Source organism: Panthera pardus, unplaced genomic scaffold, assembly GCF_024362965.1.
Source record: "Panthera pardus isolate Hobbes unplaced genomic scaffold, ASM2436296v1 HiC_scaffold_18, whole genome shotgun sequence".
Taxonomy (NCBI): domain Eukaryota; kingdom Metazoa; phylum Chordata; class Mammalia; order Carnivora; family Felidae; genus Panthera; species Panthera pardus.
The window spans coordinates 22,366,926-22,393,351 of NW_026526743.1; the positions used below are offsets into that span (position 1 = coordinate 22,366,926).

Genomic DNA, 26,426 nt, shown 5'->3' on the forward strand with positions numbered 1-26,426 from the left:
CGGCGCTCCTCCAGGCCGTGGGATGGGTCCTCCCGTGCTTCTCTCTCACTCCGTTTAAGGACAGGCCTCCCGGGCCCTGGGCCCCTGGGTGCCCAGAAGTATCTCTCCGCATCTTTGCATCCCCAGTACCTGGCACGTCGTTTGGCTCAGAACCTACTTAATAAGCATCTTGCCTTTGAGTGAATAAATACATTAATGAAAGGACAAATGAGTATTTTATGACCTAAATGAGTCGCAGAGCAGCATGGTGTAGTGAACTACCTAGCCCCAGGGAGACAGATTTCAATACACCCTTAGGACGAGCTTGCTCAGCACTGGAAGAAGGAGACTCAAGATGCAGCACCCTGTAATATACGTCTGTGGCCTCAGGGTTGCCTGCCTGTGACCAGAGAGTCCACTTCTGGAAGTCTCACTGAGAAAATAATTGTGCAGATGGTCAGAAAGATTTAGGTGCAGGGAAAAAAAAAAAAAGAAACGGAAGCAAGTCCTATGATGCTCTGCAGTTACGGGACTGGCTAAACCATTCTACAGATGTAGATGTTTTTTCCTTTGCTTCTCTGTATTGCTATCTTTTTCTCAAAGAAGATATTACTTGGGTGAGGGGCACCTGGGTGGCTCAGTCAGTTAGGCGTCCGACTTTTCACTCTGGCTCAGGTCGTGCTGTCAAGGTTCGTGAGTTTAAGCCCCACATCAAGCTCTGTGCTGACAGTGCAGAGCCTATTTGGGATTCTCTCTCTCTCTCTCTCTCTCCCTCTCTCTCTGTCCCTCCTCCGCTCGCACTCACCTGTCTTGTTCTCTCAAAACAAATAAATAAACATTAAAAAGAGAATATATTACTTGTGTGAAGCTTAAAAAAAAAAAAAAAGCCTAGCTATTACTGTAGAACAGGAGTCTGCAAAGGCTAGCCCAGGGACCAAATCCACCTGTCACTTGTTTTTGTAAATAAAGTTTTACTGGAAGAGCATCACACACTTCCACTGATGGCAGAACTGAGTAGTTAAAATAGAGACCACATGGCTTGCCACACCTATAATAGGTATTATCTGGCCCTGTGCAGAAAAAGTCCGCTGATCCTTGTGTAGAATCTTCCATCACAACAAATACATGGCATATATTTAAGTAACAACTATGGCATATAGAATTATGTGCAGTATAATCCTGTTTTGCTAAATACATCTCTAGGCCCAGAAAAGGGACTGGAAAAGGATGTGCTAATTATCTCCGAGTGGTGTTGAGCATACATATGTAAAAGTTATTTTTACTTTTATTTATTCGTATTTTCTAAATGCCTAAGATGTGTCCAATGATAAAACCGTCATTGGACAACCACAAAGGCAACAGAGAAGTCAAGGAGCGTCCCTCTTGGCGGACGCCAGGTGGAAAGGGTTTGAAGGTCACCCATAAGGGATTCTTCGGAAGGGTCAGGCCCCAGATGAGAAGGGACACAGCCCCACCAAGGTGTCTCCCACAGCACCAAGTAGTTTGTCCCGCCGCGGCTTTGAGAGGGATCTCTTCACTTTTTCAGGGCAAATTACTTTAAAAAAAAATTAAGACCCCTATTTTAGCAACAAATCCAACAGAATCTATGTAGCAACGAAGAGAAACACGTCTCTGTCTTGTTCTTCAGGGAGACGAGCGCCGCGTACGTTTGATGTCGAACCAAACATGAGCAAGTTGGAAATACTCCAAAATGCCTCTCAAGATGATTGAAGACAACTGAGGGTGTCCAGAAACCACGGATGACAACCACTGAGTTAAGAGTTTCGGAGCATTACTTTAATGAAGAGAAGAGAGCTTCGGTGGTGGGGTCCTGTTTTTGTCATACATCAAGTGGCCTGGGAGCCGAGGTCAGACAAAAAGACAAAACTGGGGGCCACCGAAATTCCAGTCCAACAAGCTGCCCCCTCCAGAGAAAGAATGAGCTCCTCTGTGGAACGTTCTGGGCCCAAGGCACAGAGGGAAACATATGAAAGGTTCCCAAAGGTGTACCGTGCCTCCCAGGAAAAGCGGAAAACTGACCCCAGCCTTTGGGAGCAAGTGACCGGGTGTCGAAAGCCCGGCCCACCCGCCACCCACTTCCTCCTGCCAGCACCTGGCCAGGCACCCCAGAGAAGGCTTGGCCGGACCCCCACGTGGTGCAGTGGGCAGCCCAGCCAAGGAGTCAGCTTGTGCTGTGCCTCACACGTCTCTCATACACATGCCACATGTCATCCCAAACCCCAAGGCTCACCCCCAAGGCCACAAGGAGACGGGGCCCACCAGAAGCCAGGCCCTGGGCAGCTTTCCCTTGGTGGGAGAAAGAACCGAATGCGAGCGCACGAATCCCACCGGGACTGTGTCCCTGGAGTTCGGCACGGCAGCCTTTGTGCCTCGGCCCGCCCATCAGGTGGCCGGAGGGTGTTCAGACGCGCATTGTTCTGAGGCTCCGCTGCCTGTTTTGAAGATGTGGGTCAGGGAAAGGGTGGCGGCCAATCTCTGTGCTGAGCTTGGCCCTATTTGTCACAAGCCAAGCCTCCGAGTTCTCAGGCCGGTCTCCCCAGTACTGTATGGAGGCAGCACGCTCCTTTCTCGCATGATGTTGACAAAGCCCTGTTATTACAGGGCTGGATCAGTAACTAACCAGAACAGCCTTGGCTGCCTCCACACCTCGTACCCACGACATACCAGGACTTAGGTGAAACAGTAAGCAGAACACGATACAAAATAAATAAATGGAAACGCAACCCCAGGAAATCGAGTGCACTCCCGACAAAGAACAGTTAAACCAGAACTGGCTCGGACTTAGGTGGAGAGGCCCGGCAGAGCGAAGAGCCACGAGCCACGAGCCAGCCAAAGAGGGACCTATGTTAGCTACCTACATACGTGGCTTCCAGAGGATCCCCGCCCCCCATGCCCTGTTCAGGTACCTCCAGGCTCAGGTTCTGCCTGAGGAAAAAAAAAAAAAAAAAAAGCCCCAAAGCTCTGCCCAAGTCCTGCTCCCCTGAGCTCTTTTGGGAGGGTCCACGGCTTTCTGAGAAGGGCTTTCCAGATGGCGCCCGGAGGCAGCGTTGCCAAACTCCACAGCTTAAGTAAATGTTGCCGCAGTCCCGTCCTGCCAGGAAGAGGCAAGGGGGACCCGCGGCTCCTTTCAAGCTGCTGCGAGGCTCATTTCCTGGGGAGAACAGAGAGCCCCCAAGCACCTGCCCCGCACCCTGCTGGTGAGCCCCCTTTCCTCTCTGCACCCCCTCCTCCTTCCTCAGTGGGTCAGCCCAGTGTGCACGAGTGGAGGGAGGAGCCTTCCAGATGCCGACAGAGGACAGGGGGGCAAAGGGAGGTGAGGCACGCAGAAAGACAGCAAGCAGGCCCGAGGGGCACAGATGGCAAAGGTCCTAGCCCAGTCATCATGAATTTGGGCTATCTGCACAAATCCAATCTCCTGATCTCTGCAGGCGTTTCTCCACCCCTACCATCAATGCTCCCAAACAGCTCGGCAGTTAAAGGAGCTAACTGCTTCCTCCTCCTCTGACCTCACAGGCTCAGAATGCTGCAAAGGGCTCCCCATGCAGATCACTCCCCAGGATTCCCTCTGCTCTCCACCTTAAGAGCCCCCATCAGCCTGGTGGGGGACTTCTTGAAGCTTGCCCTTGACTCCACCCTCCTAAGACACCAGGGCCACCTTCCGGAATCTTCTCTCCATGAAGGGCGGACCTGGGAAGCGGCCGAGGGGTAGGGCAAGGAGACTTTTATGCCTTAGCCTCTCAGGAGTATGCTTCTTATAAGCGGGCTTCAGGCCAGAGAAGGGAGTCAAAGCATGAGGGACCTACGGGGGAAGGGGTTTGGGTGAACAGGAGGTCCTCGAGCTTCCCCCAAACAGATATCACGGGCATACGTTCCCAGGTGCCTAAAGGCACAGCGAGAGAGTGGGGAAAGGTGGCTCCTAGAATCTCATGATACCTGCCTGCCTTTGGCCACACGTGACCGTCTAAAGCAAACTGCTAGTTCCAGCCCCAACACACTCAAGGCAGTGGCCAGAACCCAAGCCCGGAACCTTCCATTCCAATTAATGGGGATCACGCAGCTAATGCTTCATGCTCTGTTTTGAACACTGACTGCTTAATTCTTTGCCTCATTGTAACCTGTCCTTAGCTAATCTGTGTTTTTCTTATTACCATTAAATTTAGATTTACATACACGTGTCCGTTCCTCGAGTTAACACGCACACAGAAGGGGCGCGCCGTGAGCATTTCAGGCTTCTCAGGGCTCTGGACAGGAACACAGCACCCCTCCTAGAGCACTCGAGGGGACGCTGGCAGCATGGTGGCAGTCTTGAGGGTGGGCAAGGTGAGGCAGTGGGCCAAAGAGGGCAGGCCTCGAGTGACCCTGCGGCCAGCGATCGAATCCCTCCCCCACAAAACGGTGTCCGTCCTGAGAATTTACAGGAACGTCCAGGAGGCTTTGCTTCTGGGGTTTTATGTCACACGTCTTTTATATCACACTCCCAACTGGAAGACTTTTAGAGCCAGGACAATTTCTCTCTTTCTGAAATGCTAAGTGACAGCGCCATCGGGCAGCCCCGTGGAAGTGGGATTTAGAGCTACAAACAAGGGGGTGAGACAGACAGGAAAAGCCCCAGAGTGGTACTGAGTGTTCCCAAATAATTGCTTCTGGACATAAGATAATCAAAGTGCACGCAGCGAATGGGAAGTTTATAAAAAGGAGCTGCTGGTAGGCGTCCGGCTCCTAGATCAGGAGGAAAATGATCTGATCGGCACCTGGGGTCTACTTTATCACCACTCCAGCACGCGGTCCCCAGACCCAGCAGAAAGGTGACAGACCAGAGGGAGGCCACCTGGCCCTCCGACCTTCACCCCCACCGACACCTGACTCGTGAGTGAGCCCAAGTCTGGCCAGCGCGTTAGGCAGGGTGGGGGGGGCATCACCCTGGCGGGGTAGGGCCCCTGGCGCCTGCCCGAGGACAGCTTCAGCACATGCAGCCGGGCCTCCGTAAATCTCCACAAACACGGTGGCTGCCTGTACACGCTTCCACGTCGGGGATGGAAGGACTGCATATGGCGCTCGGTTTTAACAGCTGAGCTTTAAAAAAGTGCAGCTTTTCATCTCACTGAACCAGCCCCAAACTGGGGGGGGGGGGGGGGAGAAGGGGGCGGTGGCCGGGGGAAGGGAAGCTGCAAAGGGGCAGGGGGCGCCTTGCACACCAAAGTTGATTCTACAAGGAATTTCAGGCTATTATTTGCTCCAAAGGTCCCTCTGGAAAATGACATAATGTTCCCTGTTTGTCATCTTCAAGTTTGTGAATTTCAACAAAGTAATTTCATCTTTTAAAAAGGACGTGCTTTTCTTTTTTTTTCTTTTTCTGTTTTTAGTAATAATAATAATAATAATAATAATAAAACCGAGGGAGCCTATCTATGAGGAACCACTCACAGGCCTCGGATCGGGTTAACAATTTTTAAGTAAATTTGTAAATGGGATTATTGTTTTCCAAAGTTCGGCTCAGCAGAGAGATTAGTTGCCACGATGCCCCAAGGGGCGTCCCGGGTCCTTTGAATTCCCTGCCTGGAGGCTGAAGGTGTTGGGAGAGGAACTGGAGGAAGAAGGCTGATAGGGCAGTTTTCCTGGAACTGCCTGGAAACTTTTACTTTCTGTTTCCTCTGCTGATAATGAGTGTCTTCGGCTCTGCAGCCAGCTTCCCTCTTCCCCCTCCCAGCCCCCTGTTGCTGTACGCCATCCCTGAGCTCCAGTATAAAGTTTGGCTTTTGCAGCAGGAAGCAGCTGGGCCAAGCAACCAGCGAATGATAATGACCTCAGAAATCTGCTGTTCGCTCGGCAACAATAGGGTGCTCAGTCTACTGGAAAATTGTGTTCATCAGCTAACTCTGCTCAGTTACTAATTGACATTGCCAAATATTTTAAGAACAATTGGAATGCACAAGCAAAAAAAAAAAAAAATGAAGATCTTAATCCTCAGACTTAAATTTTTTTTTCTCTTTTTCTTTTTTATTCCCCCCCCCCCCGCCCTTTCTTTGGGGTGCCTCGATTTGTTTGTGTGCAGCAGGCAGTGGTTATCACGGATGGGGGCAGGAAGGAGGAGCCACATCAGAAAAAGAGGTGGAAAAGAAAGAAAATCTATCATATCACTAAATGCAAGCGAGCCCCGGATAAAGGCCTTTGAGGCTGTGGTCAATGGGCCTACACAGGATGGAGACCCAGCATTTCAGGAATGCGGCTCAGGCAACAAAAGAGGACCCCACAAGGCTTCCAGCCCAGCTGATCAAATAATCCCTGACCATCTCAAAATATTATACCAGAAGTAGTAGGGGTTAACGATATTTTCATCCTTGCGTCTCTCCCTGGCTTTCCATTGATCACGTAAGTTAGCCGACTTTATTTAATGAACAGAGGGTCAACGCATTCAATTACCCCTTTCCCACCATCAACACTGCAATTAGCCCCTCTCCAAAATTATGGGGAATGCAGAAGGTAACTGCCCTGTTGGATATAATGAACAGTATCGTTTCTTAGTACATTAAGTTTTAATTATTCTGAGCGTGATTTCCAAGGCAAAATCCAAAGAAACAGAACTTTGGTCGTCTTCCGGCTCAGAGCAGAGCTCCAATCTGAGCACAGTCTTAGACGAGGTTTTGGGGAGAGATGCAGAGATTAATGCCATCGGAGCGTTTGCACGCGAGCCAAAAAATGAGGGAGCGTCAAAACAGCCGCCCCGCTTTCTAAATGTCATAAAAGAGTAAAATTTATAAGCTGCTGCTTTCCAAATAGTTTCCTTTTGCGTGGTACACGGAGGCAGAAATGACATCTACGATGGTGTGAAATTATTGGTAAGTCAAATCAACAACGACAACAACAACAAAAATAAAACAAAGGGGAAAGATGGGGAAGTGATCCATGTGACTAGCTTTGTCCATTTTCTGTTAGAAAATATGACCTCTCAATTTGTCAAAGGTCCTAGTTTTCGCGGTTGATCCTCAGCTTGGTTCTCAGCAGTTTGGAGAGCCCAAGAACAAACACATTTTCTGGTTCACTGGAATCATTTTCACATGTTCACTGAATCAAACATTCTTTTGCTCACATAACAAACAGCTGCATCCCACATTAGCCTAGCCAGTGACAGTCGCCCATCTCGGCAATAACTGTTTGATTGCAAACTTGACCCCTTCTTCGTCTCGGTCTGGGCAAGACATTTTTAAACAGCCACTCCGTTCCCAATCCTCCTTTGCAAAGAATTACATCAGATAACAAAGGACGTCCCTGCCACTCATTGTAAGCCTTCTTCTGGAGATCTGTTCTAAGAGGCTCTCTGTAAAAAGGTTTTTTATGATGAATTCAGAACTACTATCATGTTAAGAGCAGCGATTTATAAAGAAGAATTCACTGGTTAAGATCTGAAAAAATAGTTTCTCAGGCCCTACTGACCCAGTTTTCAACAAAACAAGAATCAAGTGATGCAAATTGAGTTTTGCGACATTGTTATGCAGTCTGAGAAATTTGTAAAACCGTGTTTTGTGGTTATTGCTTAATAGAAGCCTTAATAAGTACTTCTTTCTTTACTTAAGAGCTTAAAGATTTTCTTTCCCCTTCACCTTGCAGGTTTCTCTCTAACAGGTAATAATAAAATGCCTATTGTGTAAAGATTTTTATTTAAATGCTTATTTTAATCGCACTTTGCACAAGTCCTACTTGTTAGAAATCAGAGGCAAGACTAACCAGATCGGGTTAAGGGTCCTAATCCCAGCAAAACCTGAATGCCCTAAGGCGTGCGGCTGATTTGGGCTGCGTATTGGTATGCCATCAATTTTCCCACTTAGTCAGAAAATTATGAAAGGGTCTAATTTGAATATGAAGAAAACAAAGAAGTCAACCAGAAATGAAAGAATCGGTATTCACAATTGTAAAATACTTCAATGAGGGAAATAAAAGCTAGAAGATAACCACAACTCAAGAATAATTCTCCTTTGAGTTGTAAGCCCGGTTGGTTCTTTTAAGCAAAATGGGTTTTTTCAACAGAGTATTTACAGATATGGAAACTACAGAGATAGAATAGCATGAGGCTATCACTTGGCCAGAAGGTGGGAAAAACATGGTAAACACGTCATTAATAAAGCCGAACATTTGGTGCCGGAATATTCTGCTGAGACCTCTTCATTTCAGCAGGTCTGGGAGAGGGATGGAAATCTGTCAATGTTAACTCCACGTCACTCCAAAAACTTAGGGGAGCCAGTCTGCCCTCTGCCTTCTGCCCCCTTCAAGGCCCCCGATCCAAAAACAGTGAGATGACACTCCCCAGAACAGGGGACCTCTTCGCGGGAGGGCGGAAATTGTCCCTCCTGACACTGGGCCGCCTGGCACTTTGCTGCCTCTGCACGGGAGATCCGTTTTTATGGAGTCCCCGCTGTCAGGCAGCGAAACCTGAACACCCTTCCCTTGCATCTCGAACGTTCCGCGCAGCGGTCACTCCTTGCGGCGTGGCCTCACCCCTCCGTGGTGGCTCACGTTCCTGGTCGGACTCTTCCAGACTGCCTCACCAGAAATAAATCGCAAACGAGTCCAGGACTCCAGGAGTAGACAGTGTGTTTCATGGGTATTTAAGCAACAGCATTAAGTGCTATCGGAATCTCTGGAATGTGCAGTTCAGATTTATGTGTGTTAACAATTCTTTACCGGTTTGTAATAAGCCAGCAGACTCACACTTTATTTTAGTACTAATTTTGTCCTAGAAGAAGGGTATACCAAAGCATGACAGTAACAGACAAAAACTAAAAACTAAACCGGCATCTACTTAATAACTATAGCAGGGCACGGCTTCCGAAACGGAACTATTTACCAAAACCCAGAAGGGAAAAAAGCGAAAGGGAGGGGAAAAAACTTTACCAAAATGACCCTCAACAGTGTGCCGCCACGCCTTGAACAGTGAGCAATGCAGTGCCTTGAGGTGCCTCAAACTGTCTTTCATTTTCTAGACTTAATGGCTGATTGCAGAAATCAATGTTGCCATTAGTAACAGGGTATTTGTTATGGCATGATTTCCTCTGTTGTTAGGCTGCAGAATGATTACAGTATTAGCGAGATGCTTTCTTTATAAAGGGCTAGAGATATAACTTTCAATTTACCATCCATTAGAAAGGGACTTTGAAAATACGGATGGAGGCAACAAGCTTACCTGCTGTTAGGTAGCGATTTTAATTTAGCTATCTTAGGCTAGTGCGGGGTTTTTTTTTTGTTGTTGTTGTTTTTGGTTGGTTTTTTTTTTCCCCCCAACGCGGGCCAGGAAGCTTCAGCGTTTCACAGACATTTTGATGACAGATTTTCTGCTTTGCTATTTTAGACCCCAAAGCTGTATCGCCCGTGTAACAGTACAATTTAAGACACGCAGTCATGCATCTGTGTTTCAAACCTCTGTGCTTTTCTAAACCATCAGACGAGAGTGATGTATTTCGTCAGGTTACAGGGCCCCGACAGGTGAGCCACGCTGTAATTTTGGAAGGGGACAGGAGGCAGGTTTGGCCTGGGGAGGGAGGGAGGGGTGCCCAAATGAGACAACTGTGGAAGTATCCTGGGGGGGGGGGGGTGGGGAAGATGGTGAGCGTCTGAGCTCACACCTTCACACGCGTGGATGAAGCCAAAACGCCAGCTCCCGGGTTCCAGAGACGAGGTGATGGCGGATGAGGGCCGGGGTGTAAAATGGGGCCGGGCAGGGAACTGCCGGGGGAGGGGAGGACAGGCTATGCCTGTCGGCAAACATGCCAACTGACCGTCTCTACCACCCAGTGGGATCAACTTTCTTTCCCGGCAGCCAGTGTTCAAGGGAAGGCCAAAGACTCGAAGAGCTAGCCTTCCCTGGAGGCGGGGCAGAAAGGCACGGTTCACCTAACGCCATCAGGTCAGAGTGATGAGCTCAGGACTGACCTGGAAGAGAAGCCAGGGCCCGTCCCCCAGAGGCCGGCGCGGAGCCAGGCCCCCTGGACGGGGAGGGCCCTCGTCCCAGCTGCTGGTCCCCCATGTTCCCTGGCGGCCTACCTGAGGAGGACGGCGAGGAGGGGTGCGGGCTGTCCTCCTGGGCACTCCCGGTCTGGGAGAGCCCCCCGCCGGCCCCACTCTCCTCGGTGACGTTGGAGGAGCCCGGCGTGGTAGAGCGGCTCACCGACTGGGACTCCTGGTCACTGCCCGAGCCGCGCCGCTCGTCCAGGCCCACGTGCAGCCCGTCCTCGTCGCCCTTGCGGTCCCGCTTGTGGACGCGGGAGTGCACGACCACCTGGTGGTAGGTGCGGAACACCCGGCCGCAGTCGGGGCACTCGGTGGGCTTCTCCTTCATGCTCCCGGGACCCTGCAGGTTATAGTCGAGCGCCGGGTTCAGCCCGTGTGACAAAAAATCCCGACTGCCTTCTAAAGGGTCGAGCTTACTTGGCAGGTCCCTCTGATTGCCCACTTTAGTGCCGTGAACCAAATCAGCAGGCATTTTCTGCTTGGAGCCATCTGCTCCCACTAACACGTACTCCCGCTTCTCCTTATCAAACATAACTCCGGCGCTTGCCAAAGCGTCTTCGTGGTTGCGCTGTAGCTGATGCTCTTTAGACAAGAAGCCGTGTTCCATGGCCATGCCCCTGGCCATGAGCTGCCAAGCCTGGTAGCTGTTCACGGGGTCCATCTCGGCAGCCTTGGCAGCCGCCTGCAACCGCTCGATACAGCTGGATTTCAGCGGCGGCACGAGGTTGAGGCATCCCAGGAGGGAGTGCTTGTCGCCCTCGGGGACCCCGTGGGCCACGCTGGAGATGGGGGACAGCAGCTTCCCCAGGACCTCCCTCTCCTTCACGGGCAGCTCCCCTTTGCCGTAGAGCTGGCTGGGCTCACTCAGGCTGGCTTTGTCCGGGGCCACGAAGCCGCCCTGCAGACAGGAGAGGTACCGGGAATACAGGTTGGCGTGGGCCTCCTGGGACATGCCGCCCATGGGCACGGGCACCTCGGGGTCACTGGGGGACTTGTTCTTCACCGACAGCTTGTTGAGGTGGACCTTCATGTGGTTCTTAAGGAACCAGGGCTCCTTGAAGCGCCGGCCGCAGATCTGGCAGCAGTGCTCGAAGGAGTCTTTGTGTTTCCGCATGTGGCCCTTCAGGAACCACGCCTGGCTGAACACCTGCCCGCACACCTCGCAGCGGAACTCGTTGGCCGACTGCTCGCCGCCGCCGTTGGGGCCCTGGCCCTGGGCCGACTCGGCGGTGATGTGGGCCTTCTCCACGTGGCTGATGAGCTCCTCCTCCTGCGAGGCCGCGAAGTCGCACAGCGTGCACTTGTAGGGCTTGTGCAGGATGCGGATGTGGCGGTCCAGCTCCTCGCGCTTCTTGAACTTGCCCTTGCAGAAGGTGCAGCGGAAGCCGGCGGCCGGGACCACCGCGTCCTCCTGCACGCTGGCGGGCTTGGGCGAGGGCACCGGGTGGGCCACGTCGGGCACGCTGTGGTTGGCGGGCAGGGCCAGGTTGCAGGGGGCCGGCGGGGCCTGCTGGGCGTGCGGCAGGGGCTTCAGGTCGGGCCGCGGCTGCAGCAGGCTGCTCTTCATCTGCTTGTCCCGCAGGATGGCCCTCTCCTCCAGCTCGTGCAGCAGGCGGTTCTCCTCGCGCACCCGCCCGCGCCCCTTACCCAGGTTGCCCAGCTTGTGGGTCCGCAGGTGAATCTTGAGGTTGCCCTTCTGCGCCGCCCGGTGGTCGCAGTAGGGGCACTTGAAGGGCTTCTCGCCGGTGTGAGTGCGCATGTGCAGGGAGAGGATGCTGTTGAAGCGGAAACGCTTGCCGCACAGGGGGCACGGGTACTTGCGGTTTTTGCGGGCGTCGTCCTCGATGTCGCTCATCTGGGACATGATGCCCAGGTTCTGCCCGTTGAGGAACTGCTGCAGGTCCACCCGCCCGTTGAGGCTGGTGTCGACGTCCCGGCCCAGCTGGCTGGCCAGGAGCGCCATCTGGCTGCCCATGGGCTGGCCGGTCATGGGCACGTGGGCCTTCTCGTCGAGGGGCGCGGGGGCCTTCTCCTCGGGGTTGGGCCGCGGATGCAACTCGGGGAAGGCATGGCTGAGCTGGGAGGTGATCTGGTGCAACTTCTGACTCATGGCATACTGGCCGTTGAGGACAGGGCCGCTCAGGTGGGGCTCAGCTTCCGGTGCCGCCGAGGACACTCCAAGGCACAGACTGGCTTCTTCCATCCCTGAAAATAAAGAGAGAGTTGAGGTCTGTGCCAGGCACCGTGGCGCAGCGAATCAACGACATCAGCTGGCGAGGAATTTGCAATTCATGCCTTACCTACACATAATAATGCTAAGGAATTAGAGTCAAAAACAATAATAAAAAGATGAATTATTAAATGCCAATTACGCAACATGGCATTGCTCCTCCAATTTGTTTTGGCGATAGATCGTCTTCCTTGTATTTTCTATTTACCGACCGCAATTATTCATTCGCATTTAAATTATTAATGTTTTACCACTTCCAACACCTAATAACAAATCGCAGGTCTACGTGTTAAACTTTCCCTCCTGTGCCCCTTGTGGCACCTGCACCTGTTGGTTCTGTTCAAAGTTTGCCTTGGAGCAGGATGGCTTTCACCACAAAACCACGTAGACTCCCTTGGAACTTTTGTTTCCGGTTACTATATTCAATACATTCGCCGGTCTGTGATGAAAGAGATTATTTTATGATTTGCCACCCCCCACCACCAAAAAAAAAAAAAAAAAAAAACCAACAGAAAAACCCAATGGCATGATATTTACTGGTACATAATAAAACAAGATAATGTTTTGGGAAAAAATAAAGTAAAGGACAGGCTTTAGAACAATAAAAGGGATTTTGCTTTAGTCAACAAAAAGTGCAGTAATATCTCATTAAGCTGATTAGTATGCTGCTTAGAAACAGTACTAGGTGCTGTAACACATGATTATAATCATAAAAATCCTTCAGTGTTTGCAAGGAAGCATTAACGAGGTATATTAAATTTTAAGGAGACTGCGAGTAGCGGCTTTGCAAACCTCAGAGATTAAGATTTAACCCTTATGTTACGAAACACTGTTATTTTGTCATTTGGTAACTGTGCCCATCAAAAGAAGTATAAATTATCTGGTGACGGAATCGTAGTGGATCGTCCAGACTGTTCATTTTTGGATAGGGGTGAAGACTTACACCATTTACTGGGCTCTCTCTGTCCTTCCACTGGCATGATATCCCAGGCAGGGACTGTGATTGGGTTTAAAGAGATCCTTTATAGAACTAGATAAAAACCAATTAAAATCCAGGGATGATACCATAGGAAGTCTCAACCAAGTTTGAGTGTTTTTAATAACTTTCCCAGTATACAGTAATGAGTACAAATTGTACCTGCAGTATGTGTTTTGCAGAAAATTAGAACTCAAAGCTGTTTGTTAAACACTAACACTCAAAGCTGGTCTCCATAATTGCCTTTAACGCTCCTCTCTGCCCCCTTCCCAGACTGTGCAGAATCGCTAAGGCCACTCTGCTTGGGGCTGGGGTAGAAGGAACGGCTCCCTCCACATCACAGCAGGTGAGGGGCTCAGCTTTGAAAGGCAGTGAACCTACGCCTGGGTCCTTCTATTTCCAGATCTGCCTTCCACCTGAAGGAGTCCAAATTCGCTTCCTGCCATTGGAACAGTTTTTGCACATCTCTCCTCTTTGTATCCCAATGTTTACATGTGTTGGCCAGCCAGGTGGTCCAGGGGCAGTGCTTAACCCCAGCCAGGATGGATTCCTGGGCCAAGCAATTCCCTAGGGGGACTGGTGGGGACGGAGTTCAACTGTGGAGGAAGCGCATTCAGCCCTGGGGCGGGGGGGGGGGGGGGGTCTGCTGCCTCCTGGGCCTCCCGCCAGGCAGACTATGCGTGGCATGGAGGGTCTCCAACGGGAGACCTGGCTTCCTTGGCAAGAGGACAGGGGCTGTGAGTCCATCTTGCAAGGGAAGGGAAGAAAAGACATGAATGTTTATTTGCAGGAGGGAGAAACACAGCAGCCATGGTACAGGGCTGACTGTGTCCATGACATGAACACCTGCACACATTTACACACACATACAGGAACCTGATCACTTGTAGGAAAAGAAGGCTACCAACTCGCCATCTTTCCTTTTTGCCTCTGGTGGGCTGTCTACACTCAAATTAAAAAACCAACCAACAAATAAAAAAGTCCATTTTGGAGATGGGTCAGAAAGGACTAATATCTCCTGGAGAGCTTTGCTTTCATTCACCAACCCTGCCGAGTTCCCACTGTACCCCAGTCCCTGTCCTTGGCACGTAAGACGCCCTGGTAGACAAGAATGGCCAACCCCAGTGCTCATGGCAACCACTGACCAGCGGGGAGGAGTAGGTCCAGTGTGCAGAAGTTGCTAGAGCAAGACTGGTGCCTGGAAGATCCCAGGCAGGGACTCTAACAGCCCCCAGGGCCTTGTCTGAAGCCCCTTCTCTACCTTCAAGCTCCATCCAGCTGTGCTGGCTCCTCTCCTAAGCAAACACAGATCATGACCCTGAGGCCATTTGGGAGTGCTCAGAATTCCACCCAACAGCTCTGGGGAAGTTTGGAAAGTCCAAAGCCAACATGGCTGGCCCACTTCCAAAGCTGCCCAGTTGGCCTTCTCAGAAGACATGAATCCAGAAAGACAGGCTATTTTCAGGTTGCTGCTGATGAGCTGACGCCAATTCAGCAGGAGGGAGGGGAGGCTGAATGTGCAATACAGCGAGACTGCAAATCAGGTTGGGTGAGGGGCAGCAGGTTGAAGACCATCCCCCACCCTCATTCACGCTGGGTAAGTAAGAGCTCAATTTGTCAAATAATGAATATAGGGAGTTTTCAACTTAGGTTTGGATATGGAATGCTTTAATTATGTTAAAGAACTTTTTTTTCAGTCAACAAATCTTTTTTAAGGAACTGGACTTCAGGTGTCTTTGCTGAAGCCTCAGCTGGCGGGGGGTGGGGGGGGGGGCGGTGGGAACAATGGTCTAGAATGTGCAAAGGTACAGTTGGCAGGTCTCAACTCACATAGCCCCTTCTCACAAAGACTCCCAGGCCCCTCTTGTCATAGGCGCTCGTCTTCAGCCTCTCTCTACCCATCACCTTTTTTCCTTCTTTACAGCACTTACCACTAGGGCGACATTTTGTTGTTGACCCTTTTATAAGTGTGCTTCTTTTCCATGAGGGCACCATCATGTCTGCCTTGCTCACATGAAGCTTCAAGGCCCAGGTCACAGCTGAACATTGTATGTTCATCATTTTCTGACTCAAATGGATGAATGAATGAAAAGACCTTATGAACATAGCTCATAAAAGAAGGCTAGCCCTGTAGAACCACTCTCCTCCCAGCCTTGTGTGACCCCAACTCAGCTTACACAAGTCCACCAACATCTATCTACTATCAGACTTTGTCAGAGTTGGAAGGGTCTCTGGCTAACCCAGAACCTGGGGGTCCAGAAGCCACCAAGGGAGAGCCACCCCCACCACTAGATCTTTCATTATATATGCCCATGGTGACCATCCCAGGCCTGGGCCACCACTGAGCAGCTAATCCCCTTCAGAACTGGACTACCCATCATGGGACCCATGGGAGAACTCAGAATTTGAGAAGAGCTGGCCAGAACCCAAGGAGACACTCTGAGGATTACAGCTCGCGCACAGGCCCTCGAATGAGCCCAGGCAAAGCATGCGCGGAGCCCCACTGTGAGGTAGGACGTCGCCAGACAATTATCCCAGAATGTTCGGTGAGACCCAGCACCCCATGATTCTGTGAGCAGGTGTAGGCACTGCGATGGGTCAGTCGTAAACCCATGCCAGCCGCCAGACTCAGAGCAAGAAAGGGGAGCGTGAGTTCTTGGAAAGAGCACGGGGTAATTGGTGTGCTGTCCCTGGGCCAAAGCAGCCGAGGCAGGATGAGCTGGCCTCAGGCCCGGCCTGGGACGCACAAAACCTGGGTCGGCCCCAATTTCTCCAGCCTTGACACTTCACCCTTCCAGAATTCATTTACCCCTTATGTCAGTCATTCAGTCAATACTTGCCAGGGGCCTTCTAGTACCTGCCCTCAAGGGTCTCTGGGACCCAGGGGGTCAGCATCAGCAAGGTTACCAATTGATGGGAAGCAATGAAAATGCCCCAGAGAGACTGTACTGAAGGTTTAAGGAAAGGGGTAACCACTGCCGCTTTGGCATAGAGGGGTGTGTGTGTGCGCGCACGCACGGATACATGTGCGTGCACGAGTAAGTCTACGTTGGGGGAGAGGCAGGGATTCCCTAGTAGTATCACTCTAGAAACTTATACAGATGCATATCTTGGGAAACTCAGGGATCATTTATCCTACTGTTAAGGGATTGGATCCTACTGCAGCCCTAAGAGCTCACAGGGCCCAGGGAGGTGAGGTTGCCTGGAGGGTCTCACCATTCAGGTGGAAGGAGGCAGTCATTACTCCTTTTCCCCAGCCCTCAGGGAGCAAGCATAGGGAGAGTGCCTTCCCTTTGGAACCACACTGCTCCCTCACAGGCCCTGCAGTGAATGGCTGTCAGTGTCCCTGGCAGGGCCTCCTGCCACAGGATACTCCCTCTGTCCTGATAACTCGGGCACATGAACATCCACACACAGCACTGCCCCTGCATGGTCACGAATTCCAGGGAGTGTTTTATCCCATGTGCCCAACCCATCCTTCTCACCCTGGCCCCAGCTCTGGACTCATTATCCCACAATCCAGCAGCCGAGGAACCCACTGAAGAAGCCAGTAGCCAGTGCAGGGTTGGCCACGATCCTGGGCTTAAGGCAAGTGGGGAGCTGGGACCTTCTAAGGAACCTACACAGTAACTTGCCTGCCCCTCCCACCAATGTGGGAAAACACTCAGCACAATTAAAAACAAGTAAACAAACTACTGAACACTGAGAATAGCTTGCCCCTGGCCTTCAGCTCAGGGCCCAGCCCAAGGCATATCAGGAAGAAGATCAATAAACCCTAGTTGACTGATGGAAGGAACCAATGCATACGTAATTTACCTAACTGTGGAAAGGCAGTCAAGGCTGGACAGTTAGAGGCCACTGTAAACTGCTGAATCTGGTACGCCACCCCTCCAACATGGAAACACTCCAACATTCCACTGAGTCCTGATCTTTCCTGATCCCCAGGGTCATGGTGGGGCACTGCTGGTCCTCAAGACAACTGTCAATATTGACGAAGACGCAGGCATGCACGTGAGCCCCAGCCACCATGGCATTCCTCACCACAGTGTGGAAATGTCTGGGCCTCACATCTGAGCACAGGCAAGGCCCCAGTTGAAAGCTTCTGAAGGCTAGAGGTTTTCTTCTTGAGCTGTGCAATTTTATATTTCGTACAAGGGTATTCGCAGCACAGGAAACCTGCCATTGGGTGCACAGATTATCAAAATAATTCTGTCTCATCATTCCCATCATTGCAGGTACAGTGAGCCATTCAGCTGCCTTTGATGGTGCTAATGGTTATTTTGATTTTGTATTTCTGCCTTCAAAACTATTTCCTGTGATATCAATGACAAAAGTTTTCACTTAACTCTTCCAATAGAGAACCTAATTGTATCTTTCACTCAAAATGAAATTTAAAACTATCAGGACACCAGAAATGCCAGCTGCTACGAGTCTAAATAAATTTTACACAAAAACACAGTTTCATTTTGCTAGCACAGAAAAAAGAAAGTAATCTTATGAATAGTCCAAAAAATATAGATCTTGCCAGTAAGTTGCATGAACGAGTTTTATCCTTATACCATGAAAAAGAATAGTTGGGAAATGAAATGACTTTCAAAATAACCATTTCAACTGGGTTTTTAAAAATCAAATATTGTTGTCTAGCCAAGCACAACTAAATATTCCCTTTTTTATCAATGTGGGTAAAAGTGCTGCCTCGGAAAACGTACAGGAGTCCTACTGCTCCCAACTGCTGGGCAGGGGAGGGATGTGGGTTCCCAGCAAGGGCCCCAAACACCACTGTGGGCCTCACAGCATGCAGTTCTGGTATTAGGTGGACCCCCTTTCTGGGGGGGCTCAGATGACCTTCTGCCCCTTCCCCAACAACCCACCTTGCTTTCTTACACCTAGGGTAAGCAGTAATTAAGACGACTTCACCTAGAATGCAATGGCTTCTTATTAAATACTATTTTCCAATTGTTGTAGCTCAAACTGCTTAACCAAGGTTGTTATAAGCATAATACACTCCTGTTCTGAAAATACAGAACACCAGACTACTGAACCTTTTCAGGGTCATTAAACAGCTGTAAACATTATTACAAAAATAAACCAGAGATTTCATGCTTACATTTTGGCCTAGAGCTTGCTATGCTGAGCAAGTACATTTTTTCATCTCTTACAATCAACGCTGGTGACATTTGGGCATCCAAACAAATTACATCACAAACATTACTGAGGTGGGCAGGATACTGAGTGGTTTATTTGCCAGATGATTAATAGATAAACAGGAGGGCAGTTCGGGTGACCTGTTCCATTCTGACTGATGTGTAGACAATGCTATGAGACAGGGCCAGAAATAGTTAAATCCTTATTTAATTTATTAATGAAAATACGATATGCAAATAGAGCTGTGGAGTATGGCGACTGTGTGACCAGGAGAGTCAAGCTGGAGAGTATGGTTGAACGCCACAACCTCCCCTTGTGGATGGAACATTGGCCAAAGTCAGGGCCCTCATGGCATTGGATGGTGAGCAGGACCCCACTGGACCAGCTTTGCACACAGCCCCATGGAGCCCCAGCCAGTTTCGTACTGGGGGATGGCGGTTGGAGGACTTAGAAGAAGAAACTGGAATAAAAAGTATCCTTTTTTTGAAGACTTTGGATGATTTCAAAATTCTCAAGGGCAAAAGCATCTTGGCTTTTGGAATCTGGGTTGAAACTGTAGCCCAGAATTGAAGACAGGTCATGAGCATGTCAGACAGGAAAGGAAAACACCCACAAAGCGTGCTCCTGGTCATCTTTTCAGGGTAGAGAAGACTTCTGGTCTGAGTTCCTGGCTCTCCATCTGCCCACGGCACATGAAGCCAGGCAAACAGATGCTGGGATGGAACTCTAACAACCTCATGTGTGGTGATTGTTAAGACCATGGATGCATCAGGCAGAACAAGCTCTCAAAAAATAACACAAAAAACAAATAACTGTTATCATATTAGCGTCATTACCTTCCTTTTCATCATCACCACCACCATCACCTTCACCACCACCGTCACCACTGTCATCATCACCATCACCTTCACTATTGTCACCACAGTCTTCATCTTCACCACTACCATCATCACAACTGTCATCATCACCATCATCATCACCTTTACCACCGACGACATCACCACTCTCATCATCACCACCACCATCCCCTTCATCATTGTCACAACTGTCTTCATCTTCACCATCACCATCATCACCATTGTCATCATCACCATAATCATCTTCACCATCATCATCGTCACCACCATCATCATGACCATCATCATCACCATTGTCACCACTGTTATCATCATCACCATCACCGTCATCACCACCACCACCACCATTGTCACCATCGTCTTCATCTTCACCGCCACCATCATCACCTTCACCAACAACATCACCACTGTCATCAGCAGCAGCATCACCTCCACCATCACCATCGTCACCACTGTCATCATTTGTCATTACCTTCATCAACATCATCACCACTCTCATCATCCTCATTATAGCCATCACCATCATCACTTTCACTGTTGTCACCACTGTTACCGCTGTCATCAGCTTCATCATCACCATCGTCACCACTGTCATCTTCACCATGGCCATCACCATCATGTTCACCATTGTCACCAGAGTCATCACATCATCATCACCTTCACCACCACCGTCACCACTGTTTTCATCTTCACCATCACCATCATCACCACTGTTATCATCTCCTTCACCATCACCAACACCATCATCATTTTTATCATAGCCATCACTATCACTTCACCATCACTATCGTAGTCACCATTATCACCTTCACCATCACCACCACTGCCACCATCTTCATTGTAGCCATCACCACCATCATCATCTACATCAGCAATAGCATTCCTCTCACCCTCCTCCTTTTCATCATCATCGTCCTCCTCCTCAACACAATACCACGTGCCAACACTGTGCTAGGTACTTCACAATCATTCTCTCATTTAGCCTCACACAACCTTAGAATGGTAGGTAGTAAACTATTCCCACACTAAAAAGAAGAACCTGAGGCTCAGAAAACTTAAGTCCAAGAAGGTCACACAACTGGGGAGCCTGACTCTAGAGTTCAAGCAAGACATGCGGGTGGGAAGGCTGGCTTCTGATGCCCATACCATGTTAGTCTTGCTGGGCTGAATGCTGACAGATGCCAGCTCCTTCATTTTTAAAATGTGTAGAAACAAAGGAAACCACATTTCAGGGAAAGCTTAAAGGAGGCTAAGGAGCCAGAGTCCTCACAAACATGTGTGCCAGGAAATGGAAACATGCAGTACATTCCAGAGAAAGCAACACAGGGGGCTAGTGTGGGTGGGGGTGGGGAGAAGGTGAGGAAAGGCACTGTGGATACAGAAATGTGGCAAGTCTCTTACTCACCAGTGGGGGAGGGTGTCACACAAATATTTATTTATATTATATTATTGTCTTCACATTCATAAGATGGATATATTATTCCACGTTCCCCTGCCCTGGGTCAGGTGGGTTATTCCCCCAACCTGACTGGAGCAGTGGAAAGAGAATGGTACCTGAAGTGCTATGAACATACATCCAAATGTAGCTCTTCCACAGTTGTTGGACCTTGGTTACCCTCCCGAGTCTCAGCTTCTTCGTCTCCAAAATGAGCTGATATCGACCGACCTGCACACTTCGTAGGGTTTTGAGAAGGCAAATGGGATTGTGGGAGAGACAACACGGCACATGACTTGTAAAAGGCTGTACAGGAACCTTTCTCAGGTGCCAACCATGGCTTTAGCCCAGGCTTTCAGATCTAGAAAGATCTTTAATCTGGGAGTAGAATAAATACTGAGAGGCAAAGAACACAACCAAGGCACAACCAAGGCCTGTAAACACGGTTAATAAAACCCCATTCATTGCCAACTTTACTGTGCATCGTCAAGTGGGACTCCTCATTCAGCAACATCTCTCACTGCTTATATGGGGCGAGAAGTGGGGCAGCTACAAGCAAGACCAGATCATTGCCTTTGAAAGTTGACTCAGGGAAGGGGAGAGAGACCCACTGGACAGAAGTGCTGAAAGGGGGAAATCTCCAACATGCTGCGAGGCTGGGCGCAGGCAGGGATGGGCAGTGGGGACAAGGGAAGGGAAACCAGTGAGGATAACAACTGGGAAGAGGTCAGTCCTTGCCTGAGGCTGGAAGAGGTTGCTAGGCACAGAAAGGTGAAAGGGCATGTAGGACAGAGGGAACAGAATGTGCAAAATGGGGAGTGAGCATGGAATGTTCTTGGGGGACGATGGAGGATGGGGTGGAAGGGGAGGGCCAGGCGCAGACCTGAATGCCAGTCTGTGGAGTGTGGAGCTTACATGTGGGGCAACACTGGGGAAGCTCCTGCCAGAGTCATAGTATAACACAGACGTCTCAACTACCACTGCACCACATTAGTAGTTTTCTAGTACTTTGGGTCAGAGGAGATGGGGGAAAAGAGAGGGTGAAAATAAACTCCTGAACCACAAACCAAACATCTGAGGGCTAAAGTCCTCATCGTGGTCAGGGAGGGCTCCCTGTGCCTGAGAGAAAAGGCTGCTCAGAGTTTGGAGAAGACATCAATTTCCCCTCTTCTTTGTAACAGCAAAAAAGTGAAAGAAAGAAGGGCCACCCCGCAAATCTCCTGGCAGTCCACCCCCACCTCTCCAAATGCGGCAGCCCAAATTCATCCTTCATGCTCCATCCAGGCATTGCCTATTCCAAGAAGCCTTCCCGGATCTGCCCCAGGCTAGAGATGATATGCAGTACCCAGGGTTCCCGTGCAATTTCTCTGGAACAGATAGGACATGTTCATAATGCACCTCAATGCACGTAAATAAGGAAGTCACGTTTCTTCTCCTCCTCTGCGGAGGGGTCCAGTGACCCTTGTCTGTAGCATCTGGAGGACCGAGTGCCACCAAAAACTGGTCCTTTAAGCTTCTGATGATCACAGTGCAGGCAAGGGAGGTAGCCCAGAGCGTCATAAGAATGCACAACCCAGGCCTCTCCCCCCAGAATGCAGGCCATCAAGTGGAGCTTCCTTTGTTCCCAGATGGGATGATTTGGGAAGGAAATGGCCCCCTAATTTGCTGTAATTGATTTATCTGAACTGTGTCCACCCCATCAGGGGAAGCGACAAAAACTACATATATATATGGGCTTTTAATGAATGACCCACCTTTAAAATATCGCAAAACTGAAAAAGATACCAGCAGTTGTCATGAAGTGCATTGATTATTTCTCTCTCACTGGCTTTCTTTCTCTTTTTAAACAGACTTCGCCATGGCAGGAAGTTAGGTATTTAATCCCCTATTAACCCGCCTTGGCTCCCTGCTCAGGCTCAGCACGCAGCCATTGCCCTAGAACAAAACGGGGGGACCCAGCACCCACAGGATTCCCGGCAGCCCCTCGCTCCCAGAGGGGCAGCAGCAAACGCGGGGCAGGAACCCAGCTACCCCTCGCCGCCCCTTCACCCCTGATGAAAGCCATTTTACCTCTGAGCACTTCTGAGCTAGGATATCGTGTCGAACACTTTATTTTCATTTCACAGAAGCCTCAGATTTGATTCGGTGCAAAACTAAATATAATGTAGAATGCACATATGCAAGAGTGATCAAAGAGGGCCTGATTGTGAAATATTCATAGAAGTCGGCCCACGGAGATTCGTTCACAGGGGCACCTGTCGAAGACATAAGCTCAGATACACATCATCTCCTAAGTACACACAATCATTACCGAGCAAAAAAAATCCAGGCACACCCGGGGAGTCGCTGTTGCCTGCAACTGCCAGGCACGGGCCAACGGACGGGGCCCGGCCAGGGCCGGGCTGGGGCTTCAGTCTCTTTTGGCTCTTGGGGTCCCCGGTTCCGCAGCTCCCGTTCCTGTGCGGGTCACCAGGCTGGCCTAGCCTGGCCCTCTGCTGGGCCAGACTCTCAGGAGGGGAGGGAAGACTAGGCCACCAGCTCCTGACCACGGCAGCCGTGGTGTCTGACGTGGGGCCAGGCTGCAGGTCGGCCAAGCTCACAGACACGGGGCTGCCGGGAGCTGCTGTCCCAGCAGTGGGTGTTGCTACTTCACGCAGATGGACTCCAGGGACAGAGATGGAGTCTCCAAGCACGGTTAGGAAAGAAGGGCGAGCGAAGACAGACTTCCCAGGTCACATGTGCGTAAGGAGGGAGAACCCTGTGGCTCATCGTGTTTAAACCTATTAGTGTTTGGAAAGAGGACCCTCTACTTTCAGGGAGCAGATGAGGGCGCTTGGTGCCCTCTGTGCATATCATTCCCTCTGTCTGGGACACTCTCCCTGCCATCCCCACTTATTCCCTATGCCTTGTCATCTGGTGAAGATTAAATGCCACCTCGTCCAGGAGGCCCTCCTGGATACCCAGGGCCAGGAACCCTCCTGTCTGTCCATCTTGCCCCCTCACGATGGCTTTCAATACTGGGGTTGGGTCTGTTTGTATACCTGCCCAGAAGCTCCCTGTGCATGGAGGCCATGCCCATTGGCTTCAGTGGTGTGTCCCCAGCACTGGCACTGAGCTGGGCCCAGGGGATGTGTTCAATAAATATTTGCTGAATGAATGAAGAAAGCTGCAAGCAAATGGATAAATGGCTGAATGTGGAAATGAATGAATAAATGAACGAACAGACCAAGCAACAAAGCGTGCAGGCCCAATGCACAGCATCTATCCTTGGGGAGAGAGGGGACACTCGGGGTAGAAAGATTCAGACCACAGGTCACTCCTGAGGCACCAGGGCAGACCCTGCTCTCTGCCCCTCAAGGCACAAGCCAGGGGAGAAGTTTGCCCCATAGAGCCTGATGTCAAATGTCACCCCATCCGTGCCGCTCCCAATCCCCCACACTTCGTAGTCGCCGTGAAGGGCTAATTCCACTCCATCTCATGATGGATGATCTGGGTCCCTGTCTCACCACCCTACGCCGCGGTCTGGGGCCTCCAGAGACCCATATCTAACCCCAACCCAATGTTTTGCCCGTAATGCGAACCTCCGAATTCTGGCTGAGTGATTCCTAAGCCCTTCTACCTGCCCTTTACACACCCCTCACTCCTTTGACTCCTCTGTTTCCTTCAGGATACTCACACTTGCCCAAGCAAACATCCATTCATCCATCCATTCATTCAGCATTTCCTGACAATCCCCTGTGTGCCAGGTACCGTGCCAGGCTCTTTGGAGGAAACAATCGGAAACGTCCCACCCTGCCAGACCTCACCATCCAAAGGGCAGACGTGGCTGCACCATCAGCCCAGAGATCACGATAACACTTGCACACCATTTACGCACAAAGGGTCAGGGGACCAGCAGCTTTGAGGGCAACCACTCCACCTTGTCCATCCGTCTCCAAGTGTCAGCACAGACGAGGCCTTTGGGGATGGGCTTGTTGCCAGGGTGACACTGCCATTCTCTTCCTTGGGCTTGCTCCTCTCTGAACCTCTGCTGATACCTCCCTCCCAACCCCGGATCCCATCGCTCCAAGATCCAGGTCCTTGCACACGGGCAGGAACAGGGGACCAAGCGATGTAGCACAGAATGCCCTCTCTCTGTGATGGTGCCATGTTGCTGGTGCCTGGAACAGCAACCGGGCTGGGCATCCCAGAACACTGGCTGCCCCCCTACATCGACCCCAGGTGGGCCTGCATCCTCCCCCACGGGTTGCTCTACAGCCTGCCCTGGAACCAACCAACTGGCACCCCAGACCAGACAGCTGTATGGCCTCGGATGCCCCAGCCCCTCTCTGAGTCATGGTTTCCGGTCTGTAAACCCAAGCAGGCTGGCCAGGCTGATCGCTACCCTCAGCTACTCGGTCTCTCCTCCTGCATCCTGATTTATGCTTCTGTGGCCCACCTGACAGGGAAGGGGCTTCCCGGCCAAGCCCTGCTCCTGAACCCTCACCAATCACAGAGAACGGCTGGAGTTGAACTTCACCGCTGCTGGACACCGGGGGAAACATTAAAAATGAAGCAATTAATGTTTCTCTTCTTACAAGGGAGGACACGCCATTTGTGGGCTGGTCCGGGGCCATCAGCGTGTGGTCGGTCCACCCTGGCCCCAACAGGCTGTACTTTATCGTCATGAGCATGACAAGATGTCTTCCCCACCCTCGCCTCAAGAGGATACCTGGACAAGAGGTATTTCCTAAGGAGAGGCTTTCCAGAAGCCGTGGGGGTATGCTTCAACGTGAACAGTTTGGTGCAGAGGTCTGAGCTACACAAGCTGCAAACGGCAGCTAGAAGTGACAGTGGCCAACAGCAGGGCAGCCACTCTTTGGGGTCCCAGAGGAGCCTCTTTCCTGGGACTCCGTGTGACCAATGAAAAATGGCGGCTGCCGCCAGAGGTGGACTGTGTCTTCTCCAGAAGAACTGATGGCCCAGAAGCTCCAAGGTGGCACCTCCTCAGTTATGCATCTGTGACAGGAGAGCAATAATGAGGTAATTTATGGAAGGTGTTTACTCTGGAAAGGTTTCTGCACCTGGCACCTCTTCTACGACCACAGTGACCATCCGCCGGCCATCACTGCTGGGCTTTCAGCCTGCCCGCCCAGTCCTGGTCAGTCCCACTCGAAAGCCTCCTGGAAGTCAAACACTCCCAAGGCCTATGTGGCAGCCAACGGGTTCATAACCTCACTGTCTTTATTTTTAAAAGTGTTTGCAGTTAATGAGGAAGAGCTGAACACCCCCACATGAAACCTGGACACAAGGCACGTGAACAGACAATTCACAGAAAAAAATGGAACTGGCTAATGACCATAGAAATGTCACTCCCGACGAGACAGCAGAAAGACTCAAAACAATAGCAAGGTCCCATTTTAAAATAATTCCACGGAAGATTACACCCAGACCTTGTGAGAACCCCACATCCTCCCCGGAAGCCTGGCACACCCGAAGTGGAACACGGGAGAGGTAACGTGGCCTTGTTCCAACCACGGCTTCCCTTCCAAAGTCAGGTACCCAGAGCTACCATGCGGGCTTCCCGAACACCACTGACTGCTGCTTTGAGGAAGCCAGGCCAGGAAGGTGAACACTCTAGAAAGCTCTTTCCACATCTATGCTAGAGACTAAAGGAACAGAGAGAACTCTGGTGTTCAAAGACGCGGTTCATGCTTTCTGCTTTCTCTTAGAAAGCTTCTGAAGTTCTACCAAGGAAGCTAATCTCTGGGGCAGAAGGTTGTGCACCATGGAACACAGCTAGAC

General features: G+C 50.6%; 1 protein-coding gene across 14 annotated transcripts in view; it reads right to left on the reverse strand.

Moving 5' to 3' along the window:
- ZNF536 (zinc finger protein 536) overlaps positions 1-26,426 on the reverse strand; it is a 437,816-nt gene that overhangs the window by 226,606 nt on the left and 184,784 nt on the right. For all 14 annotated transcript variants that reach the window (XM_053906057.1, XM_053906059.1, XM_019423304.2 and 11 more), the window contains one exon: positions 10,033-12,204. In XM_053906057.1, the coding sequence (XP_053762032.1) occupies positions 10,033-12,202 (2,170 nt within the window). In that variant the 5' untranslated portion in view covers positions 12,203-12,204. The remainder of the gene's footprint in view (positions 1-10,032; positions 12,205-26,426) is intronic.